The sequence below is a fragment of the Anarhichas minor genome, unplaced genomic scaffold (assembly GCF_050575085.1).
Source record: "Anarhichas minor isolate MPS153535 unplaced genomic scaffold, ASM5057508v1 ptg000069l, whole genome shotgun sequence".
NCBI classification, from domain to species: Eukaryota; Metazoa; Chordata; class Actinopteri; order Perciformes; family Anarhichadidae; genus Anarhichas; species Anarhichas minor.
The window spans coordinates 763578-787773 of NW_027466515.1; the positions used below are offsets into that span (position 1 = coordinate 763578).

The window sequence follows — 24196 nt, forward strand, 5'->3', positions numbered from 1 at the left end:
ACAAAACGGCGAAAGTGCTGACAGAGCTAACAGGATCAACCTGAGGGGGAACCAGGGGGTGGGAGCTACGCTTCCTCCACGGTGTGCTTGGGTTATCAGTTGTAACCGCCGTCTGTTGTAACCACCGCATTAGAGCATCTTTACATAGAGCTGTTTGATGCTACATTAATGTTCTGAATGTACAGCTCCTTTAAAGAGAAGAAGTGCAAAATTATATTTTTACTATGTATCTAAACACACACACACACACACACACACACACACACACACACACACTTACCCGCCTATCTGAGGTGACCAGTCTGAATTCTTGTTGGAGTTTTCCAAAGAAGGATTTGTGCGTCTTCCTGAATGGATGAATGGTGCCCTGCAAATTAAAACAAATGTTTAAGAAATATTAATACTAACTAACTTTTAAACTCGACAATAGGTAATGAAACATTTGATGAAGTGCAGTGTGCAGCTAAATAAAATGCTGGCTAGAATATTTCACAACAGATGTCAGGAATGGCATTTAGATTACTTTAGGTACAATCAGGTTCATCAAGTCTGTGATAGTAATGCAGAGCAGGAGGCAAAGCCTGAGCTGCACTGCCACCAAGTGGTGAGTCAGTGTACAACATTGACTTCAGCTACACTGGACGTAACAGACACGCCTGGTAACAATCTAATCTGCAGAAGTATCTTCTTGGGCTATTCAAAACCGCGGAGTCTCGTTAACTTATGAGAAAGTTATCATATTAACGCAAATATTTGCACAATTTGATGGCTGATAATAATGCCCCTCACTGTTTAAATATAGGCATCTCAAAGTAATCAAACTCTTTTAACACCCAAAAGAAGAAACGTAGCATTAAATACAAGAGAAAAAACTGCAAACTAAATGTAAAACACTGCAGAATTTTTACTTCTGTAATTTTCCCTTATTCTCTACGGAAAAAGTACCACCGGACTTTTATCAACAAATTACTATCTTGTGTCACAAGTCAAAGACTTGCCCATCCAAAGGGTTCTGAAAGAAAAAAACATGACTCTTAAGTCAAAGCTTGGGACCAGTCTGAAAACCTGTTCTCAGAAGTTTGTCTTTAAAGACATGAATACATACTAAAGACTCACTGTAAACATAGAGTGGGCTACTTTGAGAAGTAACAAAAGCTCCAGTACAATCATTCTGTGTGTGCATGCTATTACAGAGGTGAGGAAATAAAGGATAGTCATTAACCCTAAAACCCATCCAATAGAACCCCCAGAGACACTCACCAAGACGTATGCTTCGTGCTCATGCTTCTTCCTGTGCAAGTGGACATCTGTGGACGAATACAGACACCACCGTCAACATGGAAGAACAACAAAACACAACCCATACAACATGTCTGACAATGAGCTACGGTTTCTGCATTTTGGTGCAGATAACAAGTGTGTTCTTCGCTTTACATAAAAGATCATTTTGGTTTATTGCAACTTTGGTGTTATTTTGTTAATGTCTAAACTGTACTGCATCTCTCTTTCCTTACCCATGATGCAATGTTGTTGTAGTTCAGCTGATTGCATACATGCAGTGATATACCTTGAGACAGTAAAAGTGTGTCTACAATCCAGCAACTTTTACAGAGGACGCACTCCTCCACTGAGACTCCATCCTATCTATGAATTGTTCCTCTGTTGAATTACCAGAATATTTAATAGAAACACAATATCAGTATTTTCACTTTCTTTACTTTTACTGGCTGGTTACATCTCTGTATACCATATATAAATATGTTTTAACTTACTTGTAACTGCGTATTTTTAATGTAATATAAAGGTTTATACTTTTACAAAAGTAAAATATCTGAATAGCGTTTTAATTATTTCTTCTTAACCACTAGCTAGTCGTTAAAACTGGCTTGACAGTAGGTTCACTGCTAGCTAGATTAGCTATACACACGTTACCGTCTACAAACAAGATCCACGGACCACTAAACTGGTTTACACGGACCGTAAAAGACAGTTTTTCCGTTGTTAGCTGGTCACCGTCAATGTGTTGACCAGCTAACAATGGAAAAAAACTGAAAAGCTCCTCTGACGTCCACAACTAAAGTCAGAATCAGCTGTTAGCCGTCGGTTAGCACAGCCGCCTGTTTGACGACGTGTTGTTAGCCGGTAGCCTGCTAGCATCACAAACCTGAATCACTGACGTTAATGACATCCACCGACACCATGTCCGGTTTATCCAGCGGGCCCACTTTCCTCTCGGTGACTCCAGACGGCACCACGTCCGGCTTCGTGCCGAACTTTCTGGGGTAATAGTCTCCAGCATTGTGGTAAGACAGACCCGAGGACGTGGACATCATTCCGTCCATCTCCATTTTGGACTTCCGGTGCACTATTTCTTCTTCGTCTGATTTAACAGTGGGTTGCAATCGGTGTTTAGACGGTGCACACCGCCACCTGCTGTACCGGAGTGTGTAGTGTGAGATCGTCTCCCTGGATTACTTTACATCTTTAGGTAAATAAAGTAATAAATAAATTATGAATTAATAAGTAGTCTTGCTAATTAGTAGTCAATGAATTAATCGATTTACAATATTCATATAAAGCAACGACATACATAGTTAAATACATATATTTTGTGTTTTTAGTAAGTACAATTTGCTAATAGTTGAGGATTAGTACATGTAACAGCTTTGTTTTTATGCCACTAAATCTCACTCTCTTTGTTAGTTTTGTTATATATATCTATATCTATGTAGATATAGATACAGCAATACAGCAATCTGTCTGTCAATCTGTCTGTCAATCTGTCTGTCAATCTATCTATCTATCTATCTATCTATCTATCTATCTATCTATCTATCTATCAAAATGTGTTTGTAGTTTCAGCTTCACAAATGTGAGGATTTGCTGCTTTTCATTTGAATAATTTTAATTTATTTGATAAGAGAAACACAAGATGTTCCCGCTTAAGGAAAACAGATTTGAACTGAATTTACATGACATCATGTGCAAAACGCTGAGAACTGCTTGGTTTGGTTTCATCTCAATTCATCACCTGCACGGTCTGTTTCTCACCTCTGTTGTTTCAAACAAATCCAGTACAACAGCCTTGTTGTAATAGATTAAAATCACATGCAATCTAAACTATAATCATCGAGTATAATCTACCATCAAGACCTGAGAGAATAACTGCTAAACACTGGTAAACAAATCCATTCACACACAAAAACTAAAAACTTAAATTTATATGTGAGTAAAATTATGAATGATAAACAAAAAACAATAAAAGAGGAAAATTAAAATATGCCTTTAACACATTCTAAGCAAAAGCCAGGCTGAACATATATGTTTTTATTCAAATGTCAACACTTTCAGCAACTCTCAGACACAGCTGAAACATATAAGGAACTGGTAGATCGAAAATTAATCTGCACTAACTTTGATAAATGATTCAATGTTTAAGGCAATTGTTAAATATGAACTGGTTCCAGCTTCTCAAATGTGAATAATTTAGGGAAATTGAATACCTTTTTGTTTGGACTGACAGTCAGAAAAACACAAGACATTTGAAGACTCCAACAACTCAGTTTTTCACATTACAAAAAACATATTTTATAAACCGAACAATGAATTTAGAAAATAAACGGCCGATAAGTCGTTAGTGAAAATACTTATTAGTTGCAGTTCTACTCCTGGATTCAAGCAAACACCAACGATTCATCCAATCAGGTGCAGGTTCTGCTCATGCTCAGGTTCATGCTCATAATTCATGTAAAGTGCCAATGAAAGAAATGGAAGCGTGACGGATTCAAGCGTGAAAATGTGTGTATTATGTCTGGGGCCCCAAAGAGTGTGTGTGTGTGTGTGTGTGTGTGTGTGTGTGTGTGTGTGTGTGGTGAGGAACTCTTCAACGTCATTTTGTGTGTGTGTTCATGCGAATTTCGGTCAAAGTTGAGTGTGTGCATGTGGAATATGTCGTTGCTCATTGGTACGGTGGTGAATGGTGAATTTTGTGTGCAGTCTGTCAATTGACACTGAGAGGCCCCCGAGCTGAGTAGCACCTCAGGAGAGAGAGAGAGAGAGAGAGAGAGAGAGAGACAGGATTAAGGAAAGAGAGTGGGTAAGGGAGGGTGAGAAAGAAAGGAAGAGTGGTACAAAGTTAAAAGAAACAAAGATCAAAGAAGTGGAATCCTAGATGCAGTGGAAACACACAAAAAAGGCAAAAATATGCTAGAGAGTGAGACAGACAGATTTCTTGTGGTGCAGACTACAGTGTAAACGTATTTTCTCCATCTGGCAACCAACCTTGATCAGACTCTAAATCTGTTTCCTGCCACATTTGTCAAGCAGATAACTACGACATGTGCAACGCGAGCATGTACAACACTACTGCGGATAATCACTGTACGGAATATATGAATAAAAGTGCTGCTTTTAAATCTGCCAACAACGTCTGACTCCATCGAGGACTCTGTTTCTTCTAAAACACACAGACATTACGCAGCATGAAGTATTTGTATCTTCAGGGAAATTGTTGATAATAATAAAAAAGATAAAACAACGGCAGCCCTCCCTGGAGGGTTTACCATATAGAGAGCTAGTTAGTGTGAAGTGGAACTATATTTCGGGTGCTCAAAACTCTACATTCGAAGGATTTGATTCCTGATTGTTCAACAGTGTTGTTTTAAAGCTCAAATCACAATCAGTTTTTCAGACACCAGGTGTGTGTGTGTGTGTGTGTGTGTGTGTGTGTGTGTGTGTGTGTGTGTGTGTGTGTGTGTGTGTGTTTTATACACTGATTTAGACGAAATTACAAAACAGTTGTGTTAGAATAATAATATATATTAAAAAAAAGAAGGAAAACATCACTTCGTTGCAAAATTCACCAATAAAAAAATGAATTAGATTCCTTTAATGGCACATGCTCATCATTTTATGAGGATATTATACATTGACACAGAAAAAACACATCATATAACAAACAGCTGAGTAAGTAATATCTGTCAGTATCTATATATTGGTCCTTGGTTTTGTTTTATAAACTTCCCAGCTTTCAGTAACAGCTTATTTTCATACACGTATCCAAATGTTCGTCCCTGTTTAGCACACAATGCCCTTGTGTGCAAAAGCCAGCTTCCATGAAGGAATGGAATAACTTGACTGGTCAGAGCTCTGACCTCCACCCCATTCAACACCTTTGGGATGAACCTGAACAGCAGCTGTGAGCCAGACCTGCTCACCAAACCTCAGTGTTGGACCTCACTGATGCTCTCGAGAGGCTGAAGGTTCCACAGGTTCAATAGTGGACAGACTGAAACCACAAACAAGCCTCAACGGTTTTATACGACAAGAAGTAAATACATTAAAGCCAGCTGAGTGATTCATGTCTTTAACTGAGTATCTTCGAGAAAGTAGAGAAAGTCAATGGACCATTACCAAATGATTCATAGCCTCAGTCCAGCTTTCACCCTCACTGTACGAAAGCAGACAGAGGATGGGAAATCATCTCTGCTGAGGCAGACAAAGTTTTACTTTTGGGAAACCTCATCCTATGAGCTGAGAGCTGCACTTCTATTTAACTGAATCTTGACTTCTGAATCCCTCTAAAGTCCTCTGAGACCTGCGGCCGACATCACTGTATCAGAGCAGGCTCAGTTTTGAAGCTAGTGTTAATATATTGGTATGACTTTATCTCCCATTTACAGATATGCAAACTTTATGGACTAATCCCATGATGTTTTGGTCATAATGTGTGGTATAAATGTGTTATGTTCGTCTAACATGGTGTATTTGAATATTTCTAAACTTAACAGTTTTGGAATTGCATGAATTGTGTATAACTAGAAAGCTCCTTTTGGGGACAAAAGTGTCTGGATTATGTTTGATCTCTGTTAAAATCTCTGTTAAAATAGCCGGTATACAGTATCGCACCTTACTAACTTTTGAATGGTTATTGTATATAAAATGTAATTTAGGGGACTGGGTTGCTTGAGGAGTCAGTTGACCGTGTGAGTTTACCAGGCAAAAGCTATAGATTTGCATCATGGGTAATGTAGGAGTTTTGGTGCTTGATCCACAATAGGGCCTCTATTGCTTCAATTCTTTATCATGTGTTTTCATAAACTCTTTCTTGCAAGTACTCCACATCTATGGAAGTGCGACAATAAACTCTTTCAACGTTTTCTCTCCTTTCTGTCCTTATTTCTGAAGCGGTTGTGGGAGAGTTGTTCCTCGTCTTCTTCAGAGATCTTTGGGGTCTGGTTGGCAAATGCTGCTGTAAACACTTGTCAAGTCAAACGAGAGTGTGAATGTCATTCTGAGCCGCATAAATAAACGACACCTACAGAGGAATGTGAAAAAAACATGAGGATTATAAAGTCTTTAGCAGGTAATTAGCTGTGTGTGTGTGTGTGTGTGTGTGTGTGTGTGTGTGTGTGTGTGTGTGTGTGTGTGCGAGTGTGCGTGTGTGCGTGTGTGCGTGTGTGTGTGTGTGTGCGTGTGTGTGTGTGTGTGCGTGCGAGTGTGTGTGTATGTGTGTGTGTGTGTGTGTGTGTGTGTGTGTGTGTGTGCGAGTGTGCGTGTGTGCGTGTGTGTGCGTGTGTGCGTGTGTGCGTGTGTGTGTGTGCGTGCGAGTGTGTGTGTGTGTGTGTGTGTGTGTGTGTGTGTGTGTGTGACTTGGGGTCTGCGGACAGTCAATCAGCATGTACCTCCCATCTGGTAGATATTGTACAGGCATTTCCCATCATTCACTCTTTCACGAACACACATTTTCCTGCATATGTGTGTACGTGTGTGTGTGTGATAAAAGGAGGAGGTGCCCGGGGCCTCCTCCTTTTACTACAGCTACACACACCCTTTCTCTCTCTCTCTTACTCTCTCTCTCTCTTTCTCAGTGCTACTCATTCCCTCTCAGGGCAGCAGTGGATGGACGCTCAGCTGCACAGAAAGCACCTTCTCTTCTATACTTTGTGGGGATTTTTGCTTTACTGAATCAAGATGAACACCAGCGCCTTCACCACTTACGTGCAGTCCAAGATGGAGGCTGCGAAGGAGATCAAGGACGAGGAGAAGTTGTACAGATACAACGGGGTGTTGTACCCCTGCCTCATGTGCCCAGAGGATAACTTAAAGGCTCTGGAGGGCATCGAGGCCAGAGAGGATGACATCATGCTGGTGGCTTATCCCAAATGTGGTGAGTTTTTTCTCAAAGCTGTTCAGTTGGAGAGTAACAACCATCAGATGGTATTACATTTTTTTAAATAAATGATGAATAAAGTTTTAAAGGGGTTGCCGAAAAATTTGATCCATCTGTTACGACCGCTGACCTTTTATCTCCGTTCTGATGGTTGTTTAATGTTAATGATTGTAACTTTATTGATCTATTGAACTATTGATCTTTTACTTTAGTAAATGTAGTAATACCACAGTGCAGAAATACTTTGTTTCAAGTCCTGCATTTTTAAATCTTATTTAAGTAAACGTACAAAAGTAAAAGCATCAACGTATACTTAAAGTAAGTAATACTTTAAAGTAAAGTACTAATTGTGCAGAATGGCTCATTTCAGAATAATACACATTATGATATTGGATTATTATTGTTATTGTTGCATTAATATGTTCATCACTTTATTGTTGCAGCTGGTAAAGATGAAGCTCATTTTAATTTAACAACATCATAATTTATTTGTTAATTATATTTTGTAATAATATAAATTGTCCTAAAGTTATATAAAAAATGTAATGGATTAGAAGTATAAAGTACCAGAAATTGGAAATACTCAAGTAAAGTACAAGTACTTCAAAATTGTAGTTAAGTGCAGTATTTGAGTCAACTACTTTACACCGCTGACTGTTAGTCACGACAGATTTCATCCACAAATGCATAAAACTTCAGTACGAAAGCAGAATTAAAGGTACAGTTCACCCCAAAATACAAAATACATATATTTCCTCTTACTTGTAGTGCTATTTATCCATCTAGATTATTTAGTTGTGAGTTGCCCAGTTCTGGAGATATCAGCCATGAACTATGAACTAGTTCCTACATGAAACTACCCACAACGAGGTCTGTGGATTACCTCGAGTAACCGGGTCATGATTACAGGAAAGAGACATCGCTGTTGAGTTTTTTCAAATGTATGTTTGTTGGCACTTTGAGACCATATAGTCCCATTTTATTGAAGAGAAGGCAGACATCTGTGCTGCCGTAGAGATGTTAAATTACTTAACAAGCGTATCATAACATTTAGTTTTGGCTTCTCACGGGACACTTTCATAAAAGTAAGTGTCTAAAAGTCATAACAAGTTTCAAGTCTGTCAGGTTGTGGCACGGACAGAGTTTTGGTGAGTGATTTGACCAAAGGTCAGCAAGATTGTCTGTGGTCACGAGATAAAACAGAGGGGTTTGCCAGATGACTGAGAATAGACTTTCCTCTCATCTGTGATGTCTTTTTGTAAACCACCTTACAGTGGTGGAAGAAGTATTCAGATTCTTTCAGAAGTAGATGCAACAGTGTAAAACACTAAATATATAATGAAAGCCAAAGGAACCACACCTTTTGTGAAACCGTTTGATAGTTATCGGCCGGTTGAACGGGCGTTTGCAGCCGTCATCCCTGCAGGTCATCCCTGCCAGCGTTATGTTTCGAACAGGCCAAACTGCACCTACCACCTGAGGTAATTGTGAATTGACGCAAAATAACTTTAGGTTTAGACAACAAAACTAGTTAGTTAGGTTTAGGAAAAGATCTTGGTTTGGTTTAAAATAAGTATGCTTGTTACGTAATAAACACAACTTGGCATCAGCTGAGTTCACTTCCTGTCACAGACCTGAATCTTTACTACAGGTTTTCTGTAAAATCACTGCACCCGGCCACAAAGTATAGTCCGGCACACGGGGAATTTATGATTTTACATTTTGGTTTTTGCACAAATAAAAAACAACATATAACGTGTTCAATTTAGAGGTTTATTAATTTAAGATGAAAATTCAACCATTGAATACTCACTTTACTGACATCACTTTGCAGGAATTCTGGGTACTGTAGTGCATTAATGTGCACTAATACCTGAGTGAATGTGGTGATGATTTATTGATAAAAAGCACCACATAATCTCTTTCTCTTAAAAACACAAAAAGCTCACAGTGCGGTTTTCAGAGGAAGAAAAGCGTGACATTCCTGCTGTCACCGCGGTGCGTTCAAGGAATGTGACATGTTTTTCTTTTTGTTTTTTGTGTTGATTTTTGAAAGGCTTTTTGGACACCAGCTCGCTGGTTGAGCAACGACACGAAGACAGACTTGTTAATCGCCATCGGAGGAATGTTAGATTAGACACACCCGTCCCACATCTCCATGTGTAGGGGGTTGACTTGGGGCCCGCATGGGGGATAGTAGAGCTTATCTATGGGTGTGTGACAGCCCCATCAGCCCAGCCAATCGGAGCCTCTTTTTAAACGACTAAATGGCCCCTTTTGATGTTGCAGTGCTACACAGCAGCCTGCCACAGATAATGGCTTCCTGACGTCTCGGTGATACTATATGGAGGAAGATTGAGGAGGATTAACCCGACCTCCAAATTTACGGCCTGTGGCTGTTTATAGGCCTGTAACATTTGTTTCACTGATGTTTCTACTTTGTTTCTCTGTGGGTGTCGCACTACATGGCTATACAGCTGGTTTTCTCATCCCCGTCTGTCTCCTAAAAATAATAAATTATAATTCACTCCAGGAAGTAGTCAGGTGTCATTTGCAAGGGCGCTCAAATTGAATTACTAAGACATTATAAATCTCTATTTTAAGCCTTTTTTAGCTTTACCCATTTTTAAAGTCAATCTACCAAAATTACTTTTTTCTTTTTTATTCATGTTAATATTCAACTCTTTGAGCACCATAAACCAAATTCCATTAATTTGCAATTTATTGGAGCATGAAGGCAGGAATCTCAAAATATTGATATCTCAAAATTTGGACGAAGAAAAACTAAAATGAAGGTTGAGGAATTTTTGCTCTAAAAGTATTTTGCTTTGCGTGTCTGTCAGATTGATGAAACATTTTCGACAGTGTGTATAGGCTTACTGGCACTGCACAGGTAAAACTGGAGAAATAATTAGTTTTTTGCACAGCGACATAAACATAAAGAAGTTTAAATGTGCCTAAAAAAAACCTGTACAGTAAAACTTCGTGGAGTGGTCCTCCTGCTACAAATGGTGCAAGGGAATGCTGCAATTCCCAGAGAAGGCCGGTAATAAGCCAGTCTTTAAATTACCCGTACTGATGTTTCCCCTAACTGTGATCCATAGTCATTATGTAACAGCAGGATCTGTCAGAGGAAGCAATAAATGTGGAGACTAACACGCCGGCTCGCTGCCAAAGTGAAAGAGGAGAAGAAGAAGTGAAACAGATGAAAGAATTGACCTGCAGCAGCTGCAGAGTCCGCTGAAGTAGCTGCAAAGTTAAATTGTTTTTACGACGTGTGACGGGATCACATATTCAGCACATTTTGTACACTATTGTTACAGTTTTTTTTTTTAACGATTGCTGAAACACGATTGTGAAAACACTACACACAATTCACACAATTACACACACAAGTGGCAAAACAACTCTAAAACAGTTACTCACCTGTGGCCTTTTTTATAATACTTGCATCCTGATTGATGAGTTAACAATCAAGCAATAAGGTGTTTGGCCAGGTGGCACGTGTATCAGCCAATTGGTCCAAGGGTGTTGCCTTTTGAATGGCAGTTTTTTAAAATGGCAAACAAGTGACTTTATGTCCGATTCACGTGTCTTACGTGGAGAACCGCATGCTGCAAAAAGTATCACGTTGAATTGCAAACTAGGTGCAAGGCAGAAAATGTGTTTAGAATTTTGGAGACTTGAGCTGAGGTTTTGGTCTCTGAGTGTCAATCTCAAACATTGTGCTCTATGTGTGTAGGTTTTAACTGGATGGTGGGTGTGGTAAGGAAGATCATCACAGAGGCCACAGGGATGAAGATAGAATCAAGGATGCCGCCACTGATCGAGTTTTTTGGACCGGATGTCATAAAGGTATTTTTTTTTTCTCATGCCACTCTCACCGCTTTACTTACTTTAACTTTTACACATAAAACACAAGTATACAAATACAGCTGAAACCAACATTAGTTCATTAACAGAAAGTGGAAACCATTTTGATGGTTGAAGTCACTTTTCATGAAGAAACATTTCATGCTGCTTTTCCTTGTTGGGATGTTAATAATTGTAATGTTGAGGTTTTGACTTTGACAAAAAAACATCTATATATCCAAATCAATAGTGTGTTGGTTGGATGTTGTAGTCCATTGTTCTTAACTCTTATTTCTCTTTTGGAAGAGACTCAAACAGAAACCTGTCACGGGAGTTCACGGTCAGGACCCAATAGCAAGACCACAAGAGACAGAAGTTGATATAACAGGTTTTATTTAGCCAGAATAAAGACAGGAAGGTGTGGAGCCCGTGGTCCGACACCGGAGGGCAGGCAGATCGACGGTGTGAGTCCCGTGGCTCGACACCGGAGGGTAGGCAGAGCGGCGGTGTGTAGTCCGTTAACACAACGGAGGGCACGGGGATTCCCGGACCGGCGGACACCGGAGGCAGGTGCTCGAGGCAGAAGATGATACCGGGTGAAAGACGGTACGAACTGACGACACAGGTATGGAGGACCAGGGTTCAAATACTGCCCAGATCTCATTAGTAGGATCTGGGTCTGGTGTGTCAGCCCGCAGGAGGTGATTAGCTGAAGTGGCTGCAGCTGTGTGGCCATGGGAGGTGTCTGGTCTGACAGGGATCCTGACAAAACCAAACCTCATTAAGTAAACTGGTGTTGAGGAAGTCCGTCTGTCGGTGCTGAAAAGTCAAACAGAGTGCAGCGTCTCTGTACTATTGTAGTAATGTGAGACAGATGTGTGATCAGAAAACACTGAGGAAATTAAACAGAAATGCAGACATGCTTTGTGTTTAGAACGATTCTTGGAAACCTCACCGCTGGGTGTGTTTCAACTGTTCAGGAACACATGGTGTGTGTGTGTGTGTGTGTGTTTGTGTGTAGGTGTGTTCATGTCTCATCAATCATGTGTCGAATTCTGAGAAACAACATGGCAGGGAGACATTAAAGGATTAGTTTCAACCAATGGGAGAATATGTATATTCTCTTTCTTAGCGAGAGTTAGATGAGAAGGTTGATGCACTCTCATATTTGTTGCAATGCTTTTTTCTCCCAAGAATAAACACCATTATTCCTTGACTCAGTAGTTTTAGTTTCTCAGACTAAACCAAACCTCAAAGTCATTTTTGGCACAGTCTTATTTGATGGAACTGACAAATGATAAGAAATCACATTCTAGTGGTAACATGTAATGGCTAATGCTGAATAGCAGCATATACTTGTATATTGTAAAAGGTAAAGTTGACTCCCCCTTTCTCTCCGGTCCGGCTCTTCCCTCAGGCCCTGGGTGAGACTCCCTCCCCGAGGTTTCTGGGGACCCACATGCACCTCGACAACATCCCTGCCTCATTCCATGCAAAGAAAACTAAAGTAAGTTTCAAAACATCCGCAGCAACATTTTCCAACTGATTCTCCTCTTGTCATCAACTGTGAAAGTACATCAAAGTATAAAACGTCCTTCACTGACTCAAATGGAAGACAAAGCTGGTGTAGCTTTTAAAATGAAAATGAAAAGTGAATTCTTCATCATGTTATCCTTGTAATAAAATATATATATATATGTGGAATTCAAATCTATTTAGTTTCTGTTCTTTCCATATTTTTTTCTGTCCCTTTGTTTCTTAAATTATTTTGTAGAACACCAGTTCGATGCACCGACATGTTTTTTTTTAATTCATTGTGCTATGTGTTGTGCAGATGCTGGTGATCTTCAGGAACCCTAAAGACACTCTGGTGTCCTTCTATCACTTCTCCAACAACAACCCGGTCCTCCCATCCGTGGAGTCCTGGGAATCCTTCTACTCCCACTTCATGAGTGGAGACGGTGAGAAAAAAAAGCAAGATTGGTGACTTTTATATAGTTATTCTTTTAATTCACCTCGGTGCCATCGGGTCAGATTCCGCGCAAAATCAGATGAAATCGTGCAGACTCCAGTGGGGCCTTCAGACCTGCAGTCGGAGTTCAGGCAGGAGGTGGAGAGCAGACTCCATAATACACAGAAATACCACCTTTTGCTTTGCACTTATACTTTCACAGCCTGATTTTATGATACTGTAGTTCCGCTGTGTTTATGGGCTAATAAACAGCGTGTAAAGCTGACTAAGCAGGGTCACTGTGGACGTGTTGGATTCAATGTAATCCAAGTGAGGCTAAAGAGCCACTAATACTCAGTGAGTTCACGACATCAAGACACTCATAAAACTGCTTATCACGCCTTCATGGGGCAAAGGAGGGCAGTTTCTCAGTACATAAACTAATACCATGACGTTTTGAAATCCTTTCATGAAGTAAAAGTAATATAATTAACAAACTATTCAATTACAGCTAAAAGGTAAAATGCCTGCATTAAATAGTTTACTTAAATAAAATAAGTACCAGAGAATGCACCTTGGGATTTGTTACATATACAGCAAACATTTGTTGTGCAGCTACTTTGTCAGATGAACAGCAGAAGAGCGACTAGCTCTAGAGCTCTGTTTACAGTGCAGCCATACATTGTGTTTTCAGTGACTGCTTCAAAATAAAAGCCTGAAGACTTGAATGCATTTAATGTAAAGCCACAGCAGCAGTAGATAAATGTTGGGTAAAACCGGTAAAACCGGTAAAAACGGTGAGGCGGAGAAAAATTAAGCCAAAGCTGAAGTGCTAAAAATTGCAATTCTTGATGGAAATGTTCTGTACAGTTTCTGCAACGTCACTGTGATCATAACTCCACCACTGTAACTGTAAATAACTGCCTGCAGAGATTATAGGGCTGTACAATGGTTAACTTTATCGCTTTATGGGTTTGTAATGCTGACAACTTCCACCCACAATCACAATGCCAGAAAACAACTCCGGCTTCTTTGTTTCCCTGCCATCGGTCATCTCCCTCCTGCCCTGCAGTAACCCCTACCACTGCCATCACCTGACCTAACCCATTTGCACTTTCTTCATCAGTCATGTTTGCCGGCCCACCTCCGTTCAATCCCTGCCAGATCCTCTATTGTTCTTTTGTCCAGCACTTTGTTAGTGCCTGAGTGCTTCTTGGACTGCTGCACCGCTGACTAACCCTTTGAATGAAAGTTTGCCAGTTACTTTCTGGCTGGCTTTTTACTTTTGACTGACAAAATCACCCTAAAATAACTTACGACACTTCTGCCAGACATCAAATGCATTTTTGGAACCCTATTTGATAAAATAACTTTTTGCCATGCATCTCTTCTTTTTGGTGAGATGTGATCAGTGATGAAATTCAGAACCATAGTAGCAAATATATCCCTCTGCAAGTAAAAGTCTTGCCTTCAGTATAGTATTAGTTATAAAAATGTACGAAGTCGAAAAAGGAAAAGTACTTATTAAAAACAATGTGTATTATTATTGGTTTATGGGGTCATGAAAGTCACATTCAACTGATCCAAACAACTAAATGTACTTTGATGGTGGTGTGTGTGTGTGTGTGTGTGTATGTGTGTGTGTGTGTAGTTCCCTGGGGGTCATACTTTGATCACGCTCTGGCCTGGGAGAAGAGGATGGACGACCCCAACGTTATGATCGTCACCTATGAAGAGCTAAAACAGGTGGAGCACACAAGGACTTAGCGAGTGGTAGCTTTCAAAGAATGTATAAGAGTAATGATGTTATTGTTTTCACATGTTAATTTAATGTATATGAAAAACCATCACCTTCACCACATGAAAAACAATCACTGTATAAGTGTCTGTCTGTAACGGCTCTGGTTCTGGTTCCTGTCCTGCAGGACCTGAGCGAGGGCGTCCGTCAGATCAACACCTTCTTTGGCTTCAGCCTGACGGAGGCTCAGGTGCAGCAGATTGCAGAGGGGAGCACCTTCAGCGCCATGAAGAAGAGCTCCGCCAACTCCCACGGTACTCTGGGAAACGTCATCTTCAGAAAAGGTGCCTCACCACAACAAAATATTTTTTGGGAGTGTGTTTTTACTGAAATGATTAGCCTACCTATTTTATCTATTGAAGGCATTTGTTTTAAAACTAAACTGCGAAGTGCATATTTACTGCACATACCTGCTACATAGTGCATAGATCTCCAGCTCTGCTCATATTGACCAACACATCCAGCTAAAAACTGTCACTTATTTAACAAATCTATCATTTTGTAAACATTTTCCATATAATTTAGAACATGAAGAGTTAATTTGCAAAAGGAAAAAAAGCTATTCTTGAAATGAATAAACCCACACCAGTTTAAAGTATTCAGAAAGAAAAGCATGACTTTGGAAAATAAATAAACAGAGATACAAATTATTCATTTTTATTTTGAAGCTTTGAGAAGAAATGTACGGGGGAAACCAGAGGGTTTTTAAACGGCCTCATATTTGTGTACCTGAGCAGGTGAGGTCGGTGACTGGAAGAACCACTTCACTCCAGAACAGAGCCAAGAGATGGACGACGCCTTCAACAAACACCTGGCAGGAACCAGGCTGGGAGCCAAACTCAACTACCAACGGCACTGTCAGTAGGAAGCGAGAGAAGAAGAAAAGAAGGGGAAAGAGGGAGGGAAAGTATGTCGAAGAAGAGCTTGGGGGACTTTTCTGCCCTGAGCTGAGTCAGACAGACCTCCCGCTCGGGCACTGCATAGATGCTTCTTCACCTGGTCGCTAGAGGAGGTTCTTTGGAGGCAGTTCAGGGCCAAAAGTACCTTCATCACAGGCTCAGAGAAAGAAGGAATAAGATGAAGAAAGGGAGGGAGCAAAAAGAAACAAGTGTTTGTCTTATTAACTGCAACCTGTGAACTACAGAAAACATTATAAGAATAGTTTCACATTTTGGGAGATCAAGAACAAGAAATACAGATTAAACAAATGAGACATAAAAATGTAAACACATAGCAGTTGAATTATCTTTATACTGGCAGTTACCTGAACTCAGATTTATGGAAACACTCACAGTCTTTATTCTGGTTGTGAAACTGTGGCTTTGAAACACTACTGTGATGAGATTATCGGGTATTATAAATGTGCACAATCACTGTTTGTGCTGTATGTTACATGCAGTGCATCACTGTACATGATCAAAGTAATGAAATGAAAATAAAACTCTTTTCCAGATCACTTATTTGTATGACTCCATCTCAATATCTTATGACTATGCCACATTATTAATTAACAAGGAAGTAACAATCACACCTACTTCATGTGTTTTATTCTGAAAGGGCCAACCGGATGTGGTGTTATTGATCCGTTGATAACTTAACATTGGTCCACTGTGTGGCTCGTGAATGAATGACATCATGCGGGCTTATGTCGGTCTCCATCTGCGACATGACACCTTCAGACACTAACGGTTAGACGTTTATTTAAAAATCTACCGTTGCACGTGCAACAGCGGCACATTAACGGGTTTTCCGTTTCAATGATTCTTGCGATTGTTTCCTGTTAGCCAGCAAGCTAACGTTAGCCTCTCAGAGCAAGCAGCCAGGTAGCTAATGCTAACTGCTAATGATGCTAATGATGCTAAAGATGGTGTGATGGATTTATTAAATGGACGCTGAAGGTATAACTGTGCCCACAGTGTTGCATGCCGGGAGAATTATGTTGGAACTTGGAATTTGTCCAAACTGCCTTTAAGAAATCTAATGTATACATTTATTTTACCAGCTTAATGACTCTGAAAATGAAATCATCTTGGTTTTACCAAACATAAGGTTTAGTCCCACACGGTACCAGTCTCAGCTGAGGAGACATTGGTACATCTGTCTCTTTGTAAGGCTTTTATTGTGCCTTTTTATGTAATTTTATTCTATTTAATGTTCTGTCTTATCTGGACCCTGAGTCTGAAATAAAGTTTTGATTAACCCTCAAGTATTTTCCCTTTTCCTTTGGGCCCTCTGCAGCCTACTCAGTGGTGAGATTGAAGAGGTTTAAAACTGATTTATCCAATTCCACTAGTGTTAACGTTGACCCTAGACTGACCCTCTATGTCTATGGTGACGTTAGAGGAATAGCTTAAATAAAGCAACACGCCTTGTTGATGCTGAGCTTCCAGTTTCCACTGAATAACAAAGTTAGTGTCGAAAGGTTTCTGTCAGCTGAGTGAATCCCTCCTAATTTCAGTGACACTTTATGTTTTTACTCTTTTTAATCAGCTCTTGTTTGATTTGTGCTCCTCTAACTTAAATATTGTTTTGGTGATGAACATGAATGGCATATTAACTAACGGTTATAACTGTAACTGTGTTGAAAGTGATACATCTTTGCTTGATGAATGACGAACACGATCATCAATATATTTGGCAATTATATTTCAGTTAATTTTAGATTTAACGTTTCAGAAAAATGTCAGTTCCTAGAGCTCAAGAACATAATGTTTAAATGACTTCTTTGTCAGAACAACAGAGACAAACTCAAAGGTATTCATTCACATTTTCCCTGAGTAATTAGTGTCTTCTCTGTACTCCAGGTGTGGAGTGATGCAGCAGAAGTTGTGTTCCAGAGGTTCTGGTTCCTTCCTCTTGGAGAGGAACGTCCAGCCCTGTGGCAGCACCGCCACCTCCTGCGACCTCCCCTTCCGCTGCCCCCGCTGTGGCGAACAGGAGCGCTTCCGCAGCCTGGCCTCGCTCCGCGCCCACCTGGAGTACCGCCACTCGTACCACTCGCCGGACGTGACCGCCGGCGGCTTCAGCATCACCGGCAAACTCCCCGACCCGTTGACGGCGGCGATCCCCTGGCACGACATGAGCCTCCCGACCCGCAGGGGGCAGCAGAGCGCGTGGCGGCCGCCTCACGTCCGCTCCCTCAGCGACAGCAGAGACAGCGGGTACCCCCGCTCCTACAGCTCTGTGAGGAGACGCACCCAGAGTGTCGGGGTGGGGACGCAGGCTGAGGAGGAGGAGGACGACGATGATGATGACGATGACGACGACGACGAAGAGGAATTTGGGACAGAAGATGAAGACGAGGATGACGACGATGAAAGTGAAGAGAGAGATGGAGGTAGAAACGAGGAGGATATCAAAATGTCCTTAAAAAAATCAGACACATGCCACCATCACCTCAACCACCATCGCCTCCCGTTCCCACCTTCAGCTCCTCATGGCCCCCCAACAGACCTGGACCTGGACCTGGTCGGTGCGTTCAGGTTTACTTTCTTACTCTACTTTTTGGAGCACAGTTATATTTATGTCAGAAATGTTCGGTGGCTGTTTCAGAGACACTGCAGTTCATCGTGATAAAGCAGGATTTCAAACTATGTGTTGAAATGTTAATGCATGCAATCAGAAGAAGTAGTTCCATCGATGTCAGTGTATTCCGCACATTGTGGATTATTACATATCCACAGAACGTCTCTGTGTGGAAGGCCAATGCCACTGACACCTCAAACGTAGTTCAGGAGGTGGTTCAGAGATCAGTAATCAGCCGCAGTAACTCGTCTCCTTCGCTGTCGCCACCAGAGCAGAACTCCTACTCCGGTTTGGAGACGGCAGCGGCCTCGGCCGCTGTGCGCCGACGACTGGCCCGGATCCTGCGGGCGGCCGACAGCACCATGCAGCGCCGGCTGGCCAAGGTGAGCACGGAGCTCGCCCTGACCGACACGGAGCTCCTGTGTGAGCGCGCTCACTCGCAGCACCTGGCCCAGGAGAGGCAGGAAGTGGCCGACAGGGAGAGGTCACTGAGCCGGCAGGTGGACGTGGCCGTGATGGTGATCGCCGCGCTGAGGGAGCAGCTCAACGCCTCGGAGAACGAGCTGGAGCGTCGAGAGAGGTAAACGGAGAATTAGGAGATTACTTACTGCCATGTTCCAGTGGCCTTGTTTTCTCTTTTGCTCACTCGACCAGCCGGAGGTGAAAAGCACATTTACTCAAAGTGCTATACTTGTTATTTCTGTTTCCCAGGGAGGTGATAACCATCCAGAAGTTCCTGGAAGCAGCGGCTCGACAGGAGACGTGCGGGAAAGTTCGAATCCAGCGCTTCATCGAGAATCTGCTGAGACGCATCGCTCTGGCCGAGAGGCTGGTGCAGTATTACCAGGTCAACGGCAGCCCGCAGCAATGCAGCCACTACAAGGTACAACAAGGTCTACTCAAGTACTGCACCTAAGGATTCCCACGTTATGCTGCTTTACACTTAATATTTGAATGCTCATGAATACTTCTTCCGTTGCTGCAGAGTTCTTTAGTCATGAGCACAAACACTCACTGAATTAATCCTAAATTGAATAGCTAATTTCTGCTTGTGTTTCAGTACCAGCAGCCAACCGATAATGGACCTCACAGAATCACTAAAAGCAGGTTAGTACCTCCACGTTGGCTCGTATGATGTTGTACAACCTGTAACTGGGACATAAGTCACCTGCAATAAACTCATCTCATAATACTGAGCTGAGTTCAAACGTTTTATGGGACAAATTTAGAGTTTTAAATCTATTTTAGGGTCTCTAGGTGGTTTGTTTTAGATTCATCCATCACCAGTATTAGCTTCACACAAGACATTTCTCTGCAGGACTTTTATTCTTCTCTCACGTTTTTGAAGTGACCTGCTGAAAGACAAGAAAAAGGGAGTTTAGTCGTCACACTCGGCTGTAAAAAGGCTTATTGCTCAGCAGGATTCATCCTCTAACAGTGCAGAGAAGCTGCTGCTGCTGTTGGTCTGAACCAAAGCCAAAAGGTGACAGAGCGGCTGCTAAATCCTTCATGAGGACTTCTTCTTCATCGCTGAACATGTGACACTTAACCTGTCGGTCTGTGCGTTGCTGAAAGTATGAAAGTGTGTCCATCACCTGTGCATCATGAACACCTGCTTTTTCTTTTACTTAAATTTGATCCAAAAAGTGCTTGTTTTTTGTTGTTGTTGCTGGATTTAAATCCATAATCTCTGTTTTTTGTTATAGCTCCCATTAGCGCTCCCAAATGCAGAATTTCCTCCCATCTTGAAACTGATCGTTGGACTGTATTTATAGACGAGACAGAGCGTTGTAAACATATTCATCATGTTTTCCTGCGCTGTCTTCTGTAGAATTTATGCCTGAATTAGCTCTTCCCATCGCCCACTATTCATGTAACAGTAGTGGATGGAAACATGCATTTATTCACAAAAAAAAGTATGTTTTATCTTTATGTAAGTGTTGATTTCTACAATAAATTATTAATAATAGTAATACAGACACCCATTCAGAGCTCTTTTGTAACTTTGTCTTGTTGACATTCCCCACTTCCTGTCTTCATTTGTTCTTTTGTGACGTTTCCAGGTCAGCGGGGGGTCAGCTGTCCTCGTCTGGCCTCCATGACAACAGAAGCCACTCCTCCTCGCAGTTCGGCGGCCGTCCTCTGTTCTCCAAGGCGGGCGGCGGGGAGCGAGACCGCGAGCGGGAGCACCACGAGCGTCTGGCCCAGTCGTCCCGGCTGTTCTGCCGACCCGAACACAGAGACGACATCTGGAACCACCAGCGGCGCCGGTCGGCCGGGTACGAGGCGTAGAACTGTAGAGGATCACCGGGGGAGAGGGGGCGGTCGGCGGGTAAAACCTCATTTCATTATTCCAGCGTGGTAACCTATGGAAAAGTACAGAACGGTCACGTTCACATCCAGCTTCTCTGGAGCAGTTGTGTGTAACATCTGGCCAGATTTTTAGTTCAACAGAATGTGAAGAGGTTACAGTTGAAAGAGGTTTGTGTGTAATGTTGCAGAGGATGAAACTAATAGAACTGATGACAGGTTATGTAACGTTGCACCTTTAAAACAATACACTGAATGTAATTAATTCTGGACTGATGCTCCTATTGAACTAGAAGGGTGCAGACGGGTCTTAATTCTTTATAAACCTTTTCTTGTTCCGGCTAATATCTCTAACCTGGCGATAATCATTTAAAAAATATTATTTTGACATTGAACTGTTTAAAAATAGACCTTTAGACTAAATGTAAGGGATTTACTGCATACATTGTACAGGATGTTGAAAAATGGGGAAACTTTATTAGCAATAGATATAAGGATTTTAAAAAAACAGAAAAAAAATAGTTTTAAGCATTTTTATTCCAAATGTTATCGATGTGATTGACAACGATCAGAAAAAACATTTTTCATTTAATACTTTATTTTAGTAAAATGTAACCATCATTTAGCATATATTACATTAAATGTACAATTGCTTCTCCTAAATGACACAGTTTGTAAAGTAAAAGTATTTTTTTATAAATCATAGAAAATAAGAAATAGGATTAGACTTACGAGAGAATACATAAAACATACACATCACAGTAACTATTACTGCGTAACAGGGTAATGCAATAACTATGATTACTGCATGACCACATTGACATCACATTGTATTCAAGTACATAGTACTATATTGTGAAGATATTGTATTCCCAGCACTGTGTTATTGAATATTTTTGTACTTTTCCATAGATTATGATGCTGAAACAGACCTTTGTGAAGTGTTACACTGAGGGCTTTTTGAGTGTGGGAAGACTTTCAGTATTCAAACATATAAATTAATAACACTTTCTAGATTTTTTTTGTCTTATTTGTCCGCATAAATCACAGTATTTATTGCAGTATTAATCTCAGTCTTCAGTGACACCTACATTCTGAATCCTGACCTCTGTATTTTAGAGACATGTCAGGTAAAAATATGCTTTTGTATTCATCTACTGAGTTTTTATTTACTGAATTTTGAAGACGGTGGAATGAGGAGGACTAGTTCTCGGTGTTGTTGCTGACTCGTCCTCTCCTCTGGTTGAACCTTTACGTCCCACAACAAAAACAAACTGCCCTTCAGTCCAGTTATCTGATCTCTGTCTGTGCTTTTGAGGCCAAATGAAAGCGCTGAAGCAGCACATGGGGCCGTAGCAAAGGAGCTGCTGCGTCTATAGACAGTTTGGACGATGCAGAAGCTGATGCATTAGATTAAACGGTGTCTTCTAATATAATCTGCGAATGTTCGCATGTCGGCTAGCTCACAACCTACAGCTATAACCTCCAGTCGAGTTACTTCCAAGGCCGTGGAGCATTTCATGCTTACTCAGCTTGTGGTCACAGGTTGGAATCATCCACTGTGTGGGAGCCGGCTCCATGGATCCTGTCCCTGGATTCTGGGATGGTTATCATGCTGAGCTTGTTTTCCTAGATGGTGTTTTCTCTTGTAATGTTAAAAGTGGAAACATACAGTTTGAAAATAAGTTGGAAGCTGCCAGTACAGCCTTCATACCTACAATACTACGATGCAAGACGAGATCCATGAAGGTCTTTATTTCCATGTCTTCTATAAAACCTGTTTGACTTGTTTGACCTGGGAGCTTTTAGCTTTAGCCTCAGGCGTTCCACATCATATCTTGTACGTAGCCATCAAGACCCCCCATTATTTGGTTTGTAAAGCACAGACAGGAGTTTGATGACACCGGACCTGGGTCAAATAAACTGCATTTCCTTCATGGCTTTTGTTTTGAAAAGGTTTGAAACGGCGAATGGGTGGGGTTCACTGCACAAGGACCAATTCAGATACTGTCTGATAACTTGTACATAGAGAGAAAAGTTAGATATGTTGATTTGTAAATACTTTATTGTGATTTGTTTTTTTCTGGCAGTGGAGGTCCTATGTAGCCAATCGCACCCATCAATCGTCACGCTCGTTTTGTTCAGTAGAACATTCCACCGTTCTTTAAGGAAACCTTTATGGGAAGGTTTGCCATCTTTGCCAGAGTCAGAGGCCAAGACGGATATCGGTCTCATCTCTGTGCGTCCACTATGTGTTAGCCTAGCTTAGCACAAAGACTCGAGAGCGCCATCGAAAGTGACAACAGGTGCTTTTAAAGATGTATGTCTTCAGTAGGAACCAATGGGCTCGGAGCTGAGAACCACAGACAGGAAGTCAGAAAGTATTAAGAAACAAACGTGTTGTTGGTTTCTGTCTTCTTCTAACGTCAGTCTTATTGTTTAATTAGACGAAGTGCAGCATGTCAATAAAACGTTGTTTTTGTCACTTTTCATGGAGCTAGAGTGTTCCAGTCTTTGAGCTGAAGGCTTTAAGGAAACCGCATTTTCTTCTCCTCCAAAACAAGCCATGAACATGCAGGTGCCGTTTGGCCCATGTCTGGAAGACACCACACATAAAACGAATGTACTCGTGAGTTAATGTTTAGCTCACGCTGAAGAGATGCTTTAAGACCTGACTTTTTGTCTCGCCGTCCGGGCTTAAACTCGCACTCATTCACACAGAAACGGGTGGAGATTCTCCGATCACAAATGAATGACGTCGTATCAACGCTTTCATCCAAAGTGACTTACAGTGCCGTGAATGCATAACAGTTATCTGCAGTAAACGAAACTCTCTGTCTTTAAATTGAATCATTCCTCTCCCGGCATCATTCCGTACGATCTGTTTACACCTTATTTTTGCACTCATCCAATAGAGAAGAATGTAAATGTAAAAGACGGTATTCGGTGTAAAATGTATCTTTGCTGTCGTTGGTTTAGGTTTTGTTGACGGTGTTAATAGATATTTTGTATACAAAGCTATAATGTGTCGTCAAGTGGAAGTAGTAGTCCTACAGTACTTTAACTTGGTAGAACATAATCACCAACACGAATCACGTTTTGGGTTTTTTCCTCATGATGTAGGGTTCCTCTGCTGAGAAATGATGTCTTTCAGACATTTTTATTGAAATTGTCTTGTTTTAAGTTGGTTTATCTTATTTAATTTCTAATTTGCATAATTCCTAAGTCTTAAATCTTGTGATTTATTTCAAATTTATTGGAAGTTGCCAATTTTTTAAGCCAAATGATGTACTGTATTCTTTCCCACCGGTTTAACAAAACCAAGTTAGATTGATGTATAACAGTTTCAGTAATACGTGATACCATATCTTGAATATTACTGTTTAACGGTCTTAAAAACCCCTTAGTCATCATGAACACTGAGGGTAAACTTGGGTTTTGTCAGGTTTACGCTCACTGCTTCTTGCCACATACAAACCTGATCTCGTTACATTTAGACAAGATGCCGACCGGTTATTCCAGAGATCCACTGTGTGATCAGACTTCTGAGTCTGTTTGTGGGCACTGATGAGCTAAGCTCAAGTGTTAC

The 24196-nt window shown here is 41.1% G+C and overlaps 3 protein-coding genes across 7 annotated transcripts in view; 2 read left to right on the top strand and 1 right to left on the bottom strand.

Annotated features, from left to right (window-relative positions):
- slc30a6 (solute carrier family 30 member 6) overlaps positions 1-2369 on the bottom strand; it is a 38609-nt gene extending 36240 nt beyond the window's left edge. For 4 of the 5 annotated variants that reach the window (XR_012947732.1, XR_012947731.1, XM_076078954.1 and 1 more), the window contains exons 1-3: positions 2165-2369; positions 1261-1307; positions 281-367 (exon numbers count right to left, since the gene is read on the bottom strand). Coding sequence is in view for 2 of the 5 variants with exons in the window: in XM_076078954.1 (XP_075935069.1) it covers positions 281-367; positions 1261-1307; positions 2165-2348 (318 nt within the window). In the remaining 3 variants the exon portion in view is untranslated. Of the gene's footprint in view, positions 1-280; positions 368-1260; positions 1311-2164 lie in introns of those variants that run through there. The other variant, XM_076078955.1, reaches the window with a different exon arrangement.
- Positions 2370-6972: 4603 nt separating this feature from the next.
- On the top strand, positions 6973-15637 carry sult6b1 (sulfotransferase family, cytosolic, 6b, member 1). The gene is made up of 7 exons (XM_076079002.1): positions 6973-7168; positions 10914-11026; positions 12441-12530; positions 12858-12984; positions 14626-14720; positions 14900-15056; positions 15510-15637. Exons 1-7 carry the CDS (start codon positions 6973-6975, stop codon positions 15635-15637), a joined length of 906 nt encoding a protein of 301 aa, XP_075935117.1.
- A 1944-nt stretch (positions 15638-17581) lies between these two features.
- Positions 17582-20589, top strand: znf365 (zinc finger protein 365). Its single transcript, XM_076078985.1, has 5 exons — positions 17582-18244; positions 18568-18877; positions 19009-19180; positions 19358-19404; positions 20361-20589. Exons 1-5 carry the CDS (start codon positions 17587-17589, stop codon positions 20587-20589), a joined length of 1416 nt encoding a protein of 471 aa, XP_075935100.1. The 5' UTR covers positions 17582-17586.
- Positions 20590-24196: the final 3607 nt, after the last annotated feature.

Bases quoted from the DNA above. Each gene is read 5' to 3' on its own strand.
- znf365 (XM_076078985.1), top strand. From the start codon at position 17,587: ATGCAGCAGAAGTTGTGTTCCAGAGGTTCTGGTTCCTTCCTCTTGGAG. The intron at 18,245-18,567 runs GTGCGTTCAGGT...TGTCGCCACCAG, and splicing joins CCTGGACCTGGACCTGGTCG to AGCAGAACTCCTACTCCGGT. The intron at 19,181-19,357 runs GTACAACAAGGT...CTTGTGTTTCAG, and splicing joins AGCAATGCAGCCACTACAAG to TACCAGCAGCCAACCGATAA.
- sult6b1 (XM_076079002.1), top strand. From the start codon at position 6,973: ATGAACACCAGCGCCTTCACCACTTACGTGCAGTCCAAGATGGAGGCT. The intron at 11,027-12,440 runs GTATTTTTTTTT...CTCTTCCCTCAG, and splicing joins TTGGACCGGATGTCATAAAG to GCCCTGGGTGAGACTCCCTC. The intron at 14,721-14,899 runs GTGGAGCACACA...CCTGTCCTGCAG, and splicing joins CCTATGAAGAGCTAAAACAG to GACCTGAGCGAGGGCGTCCG.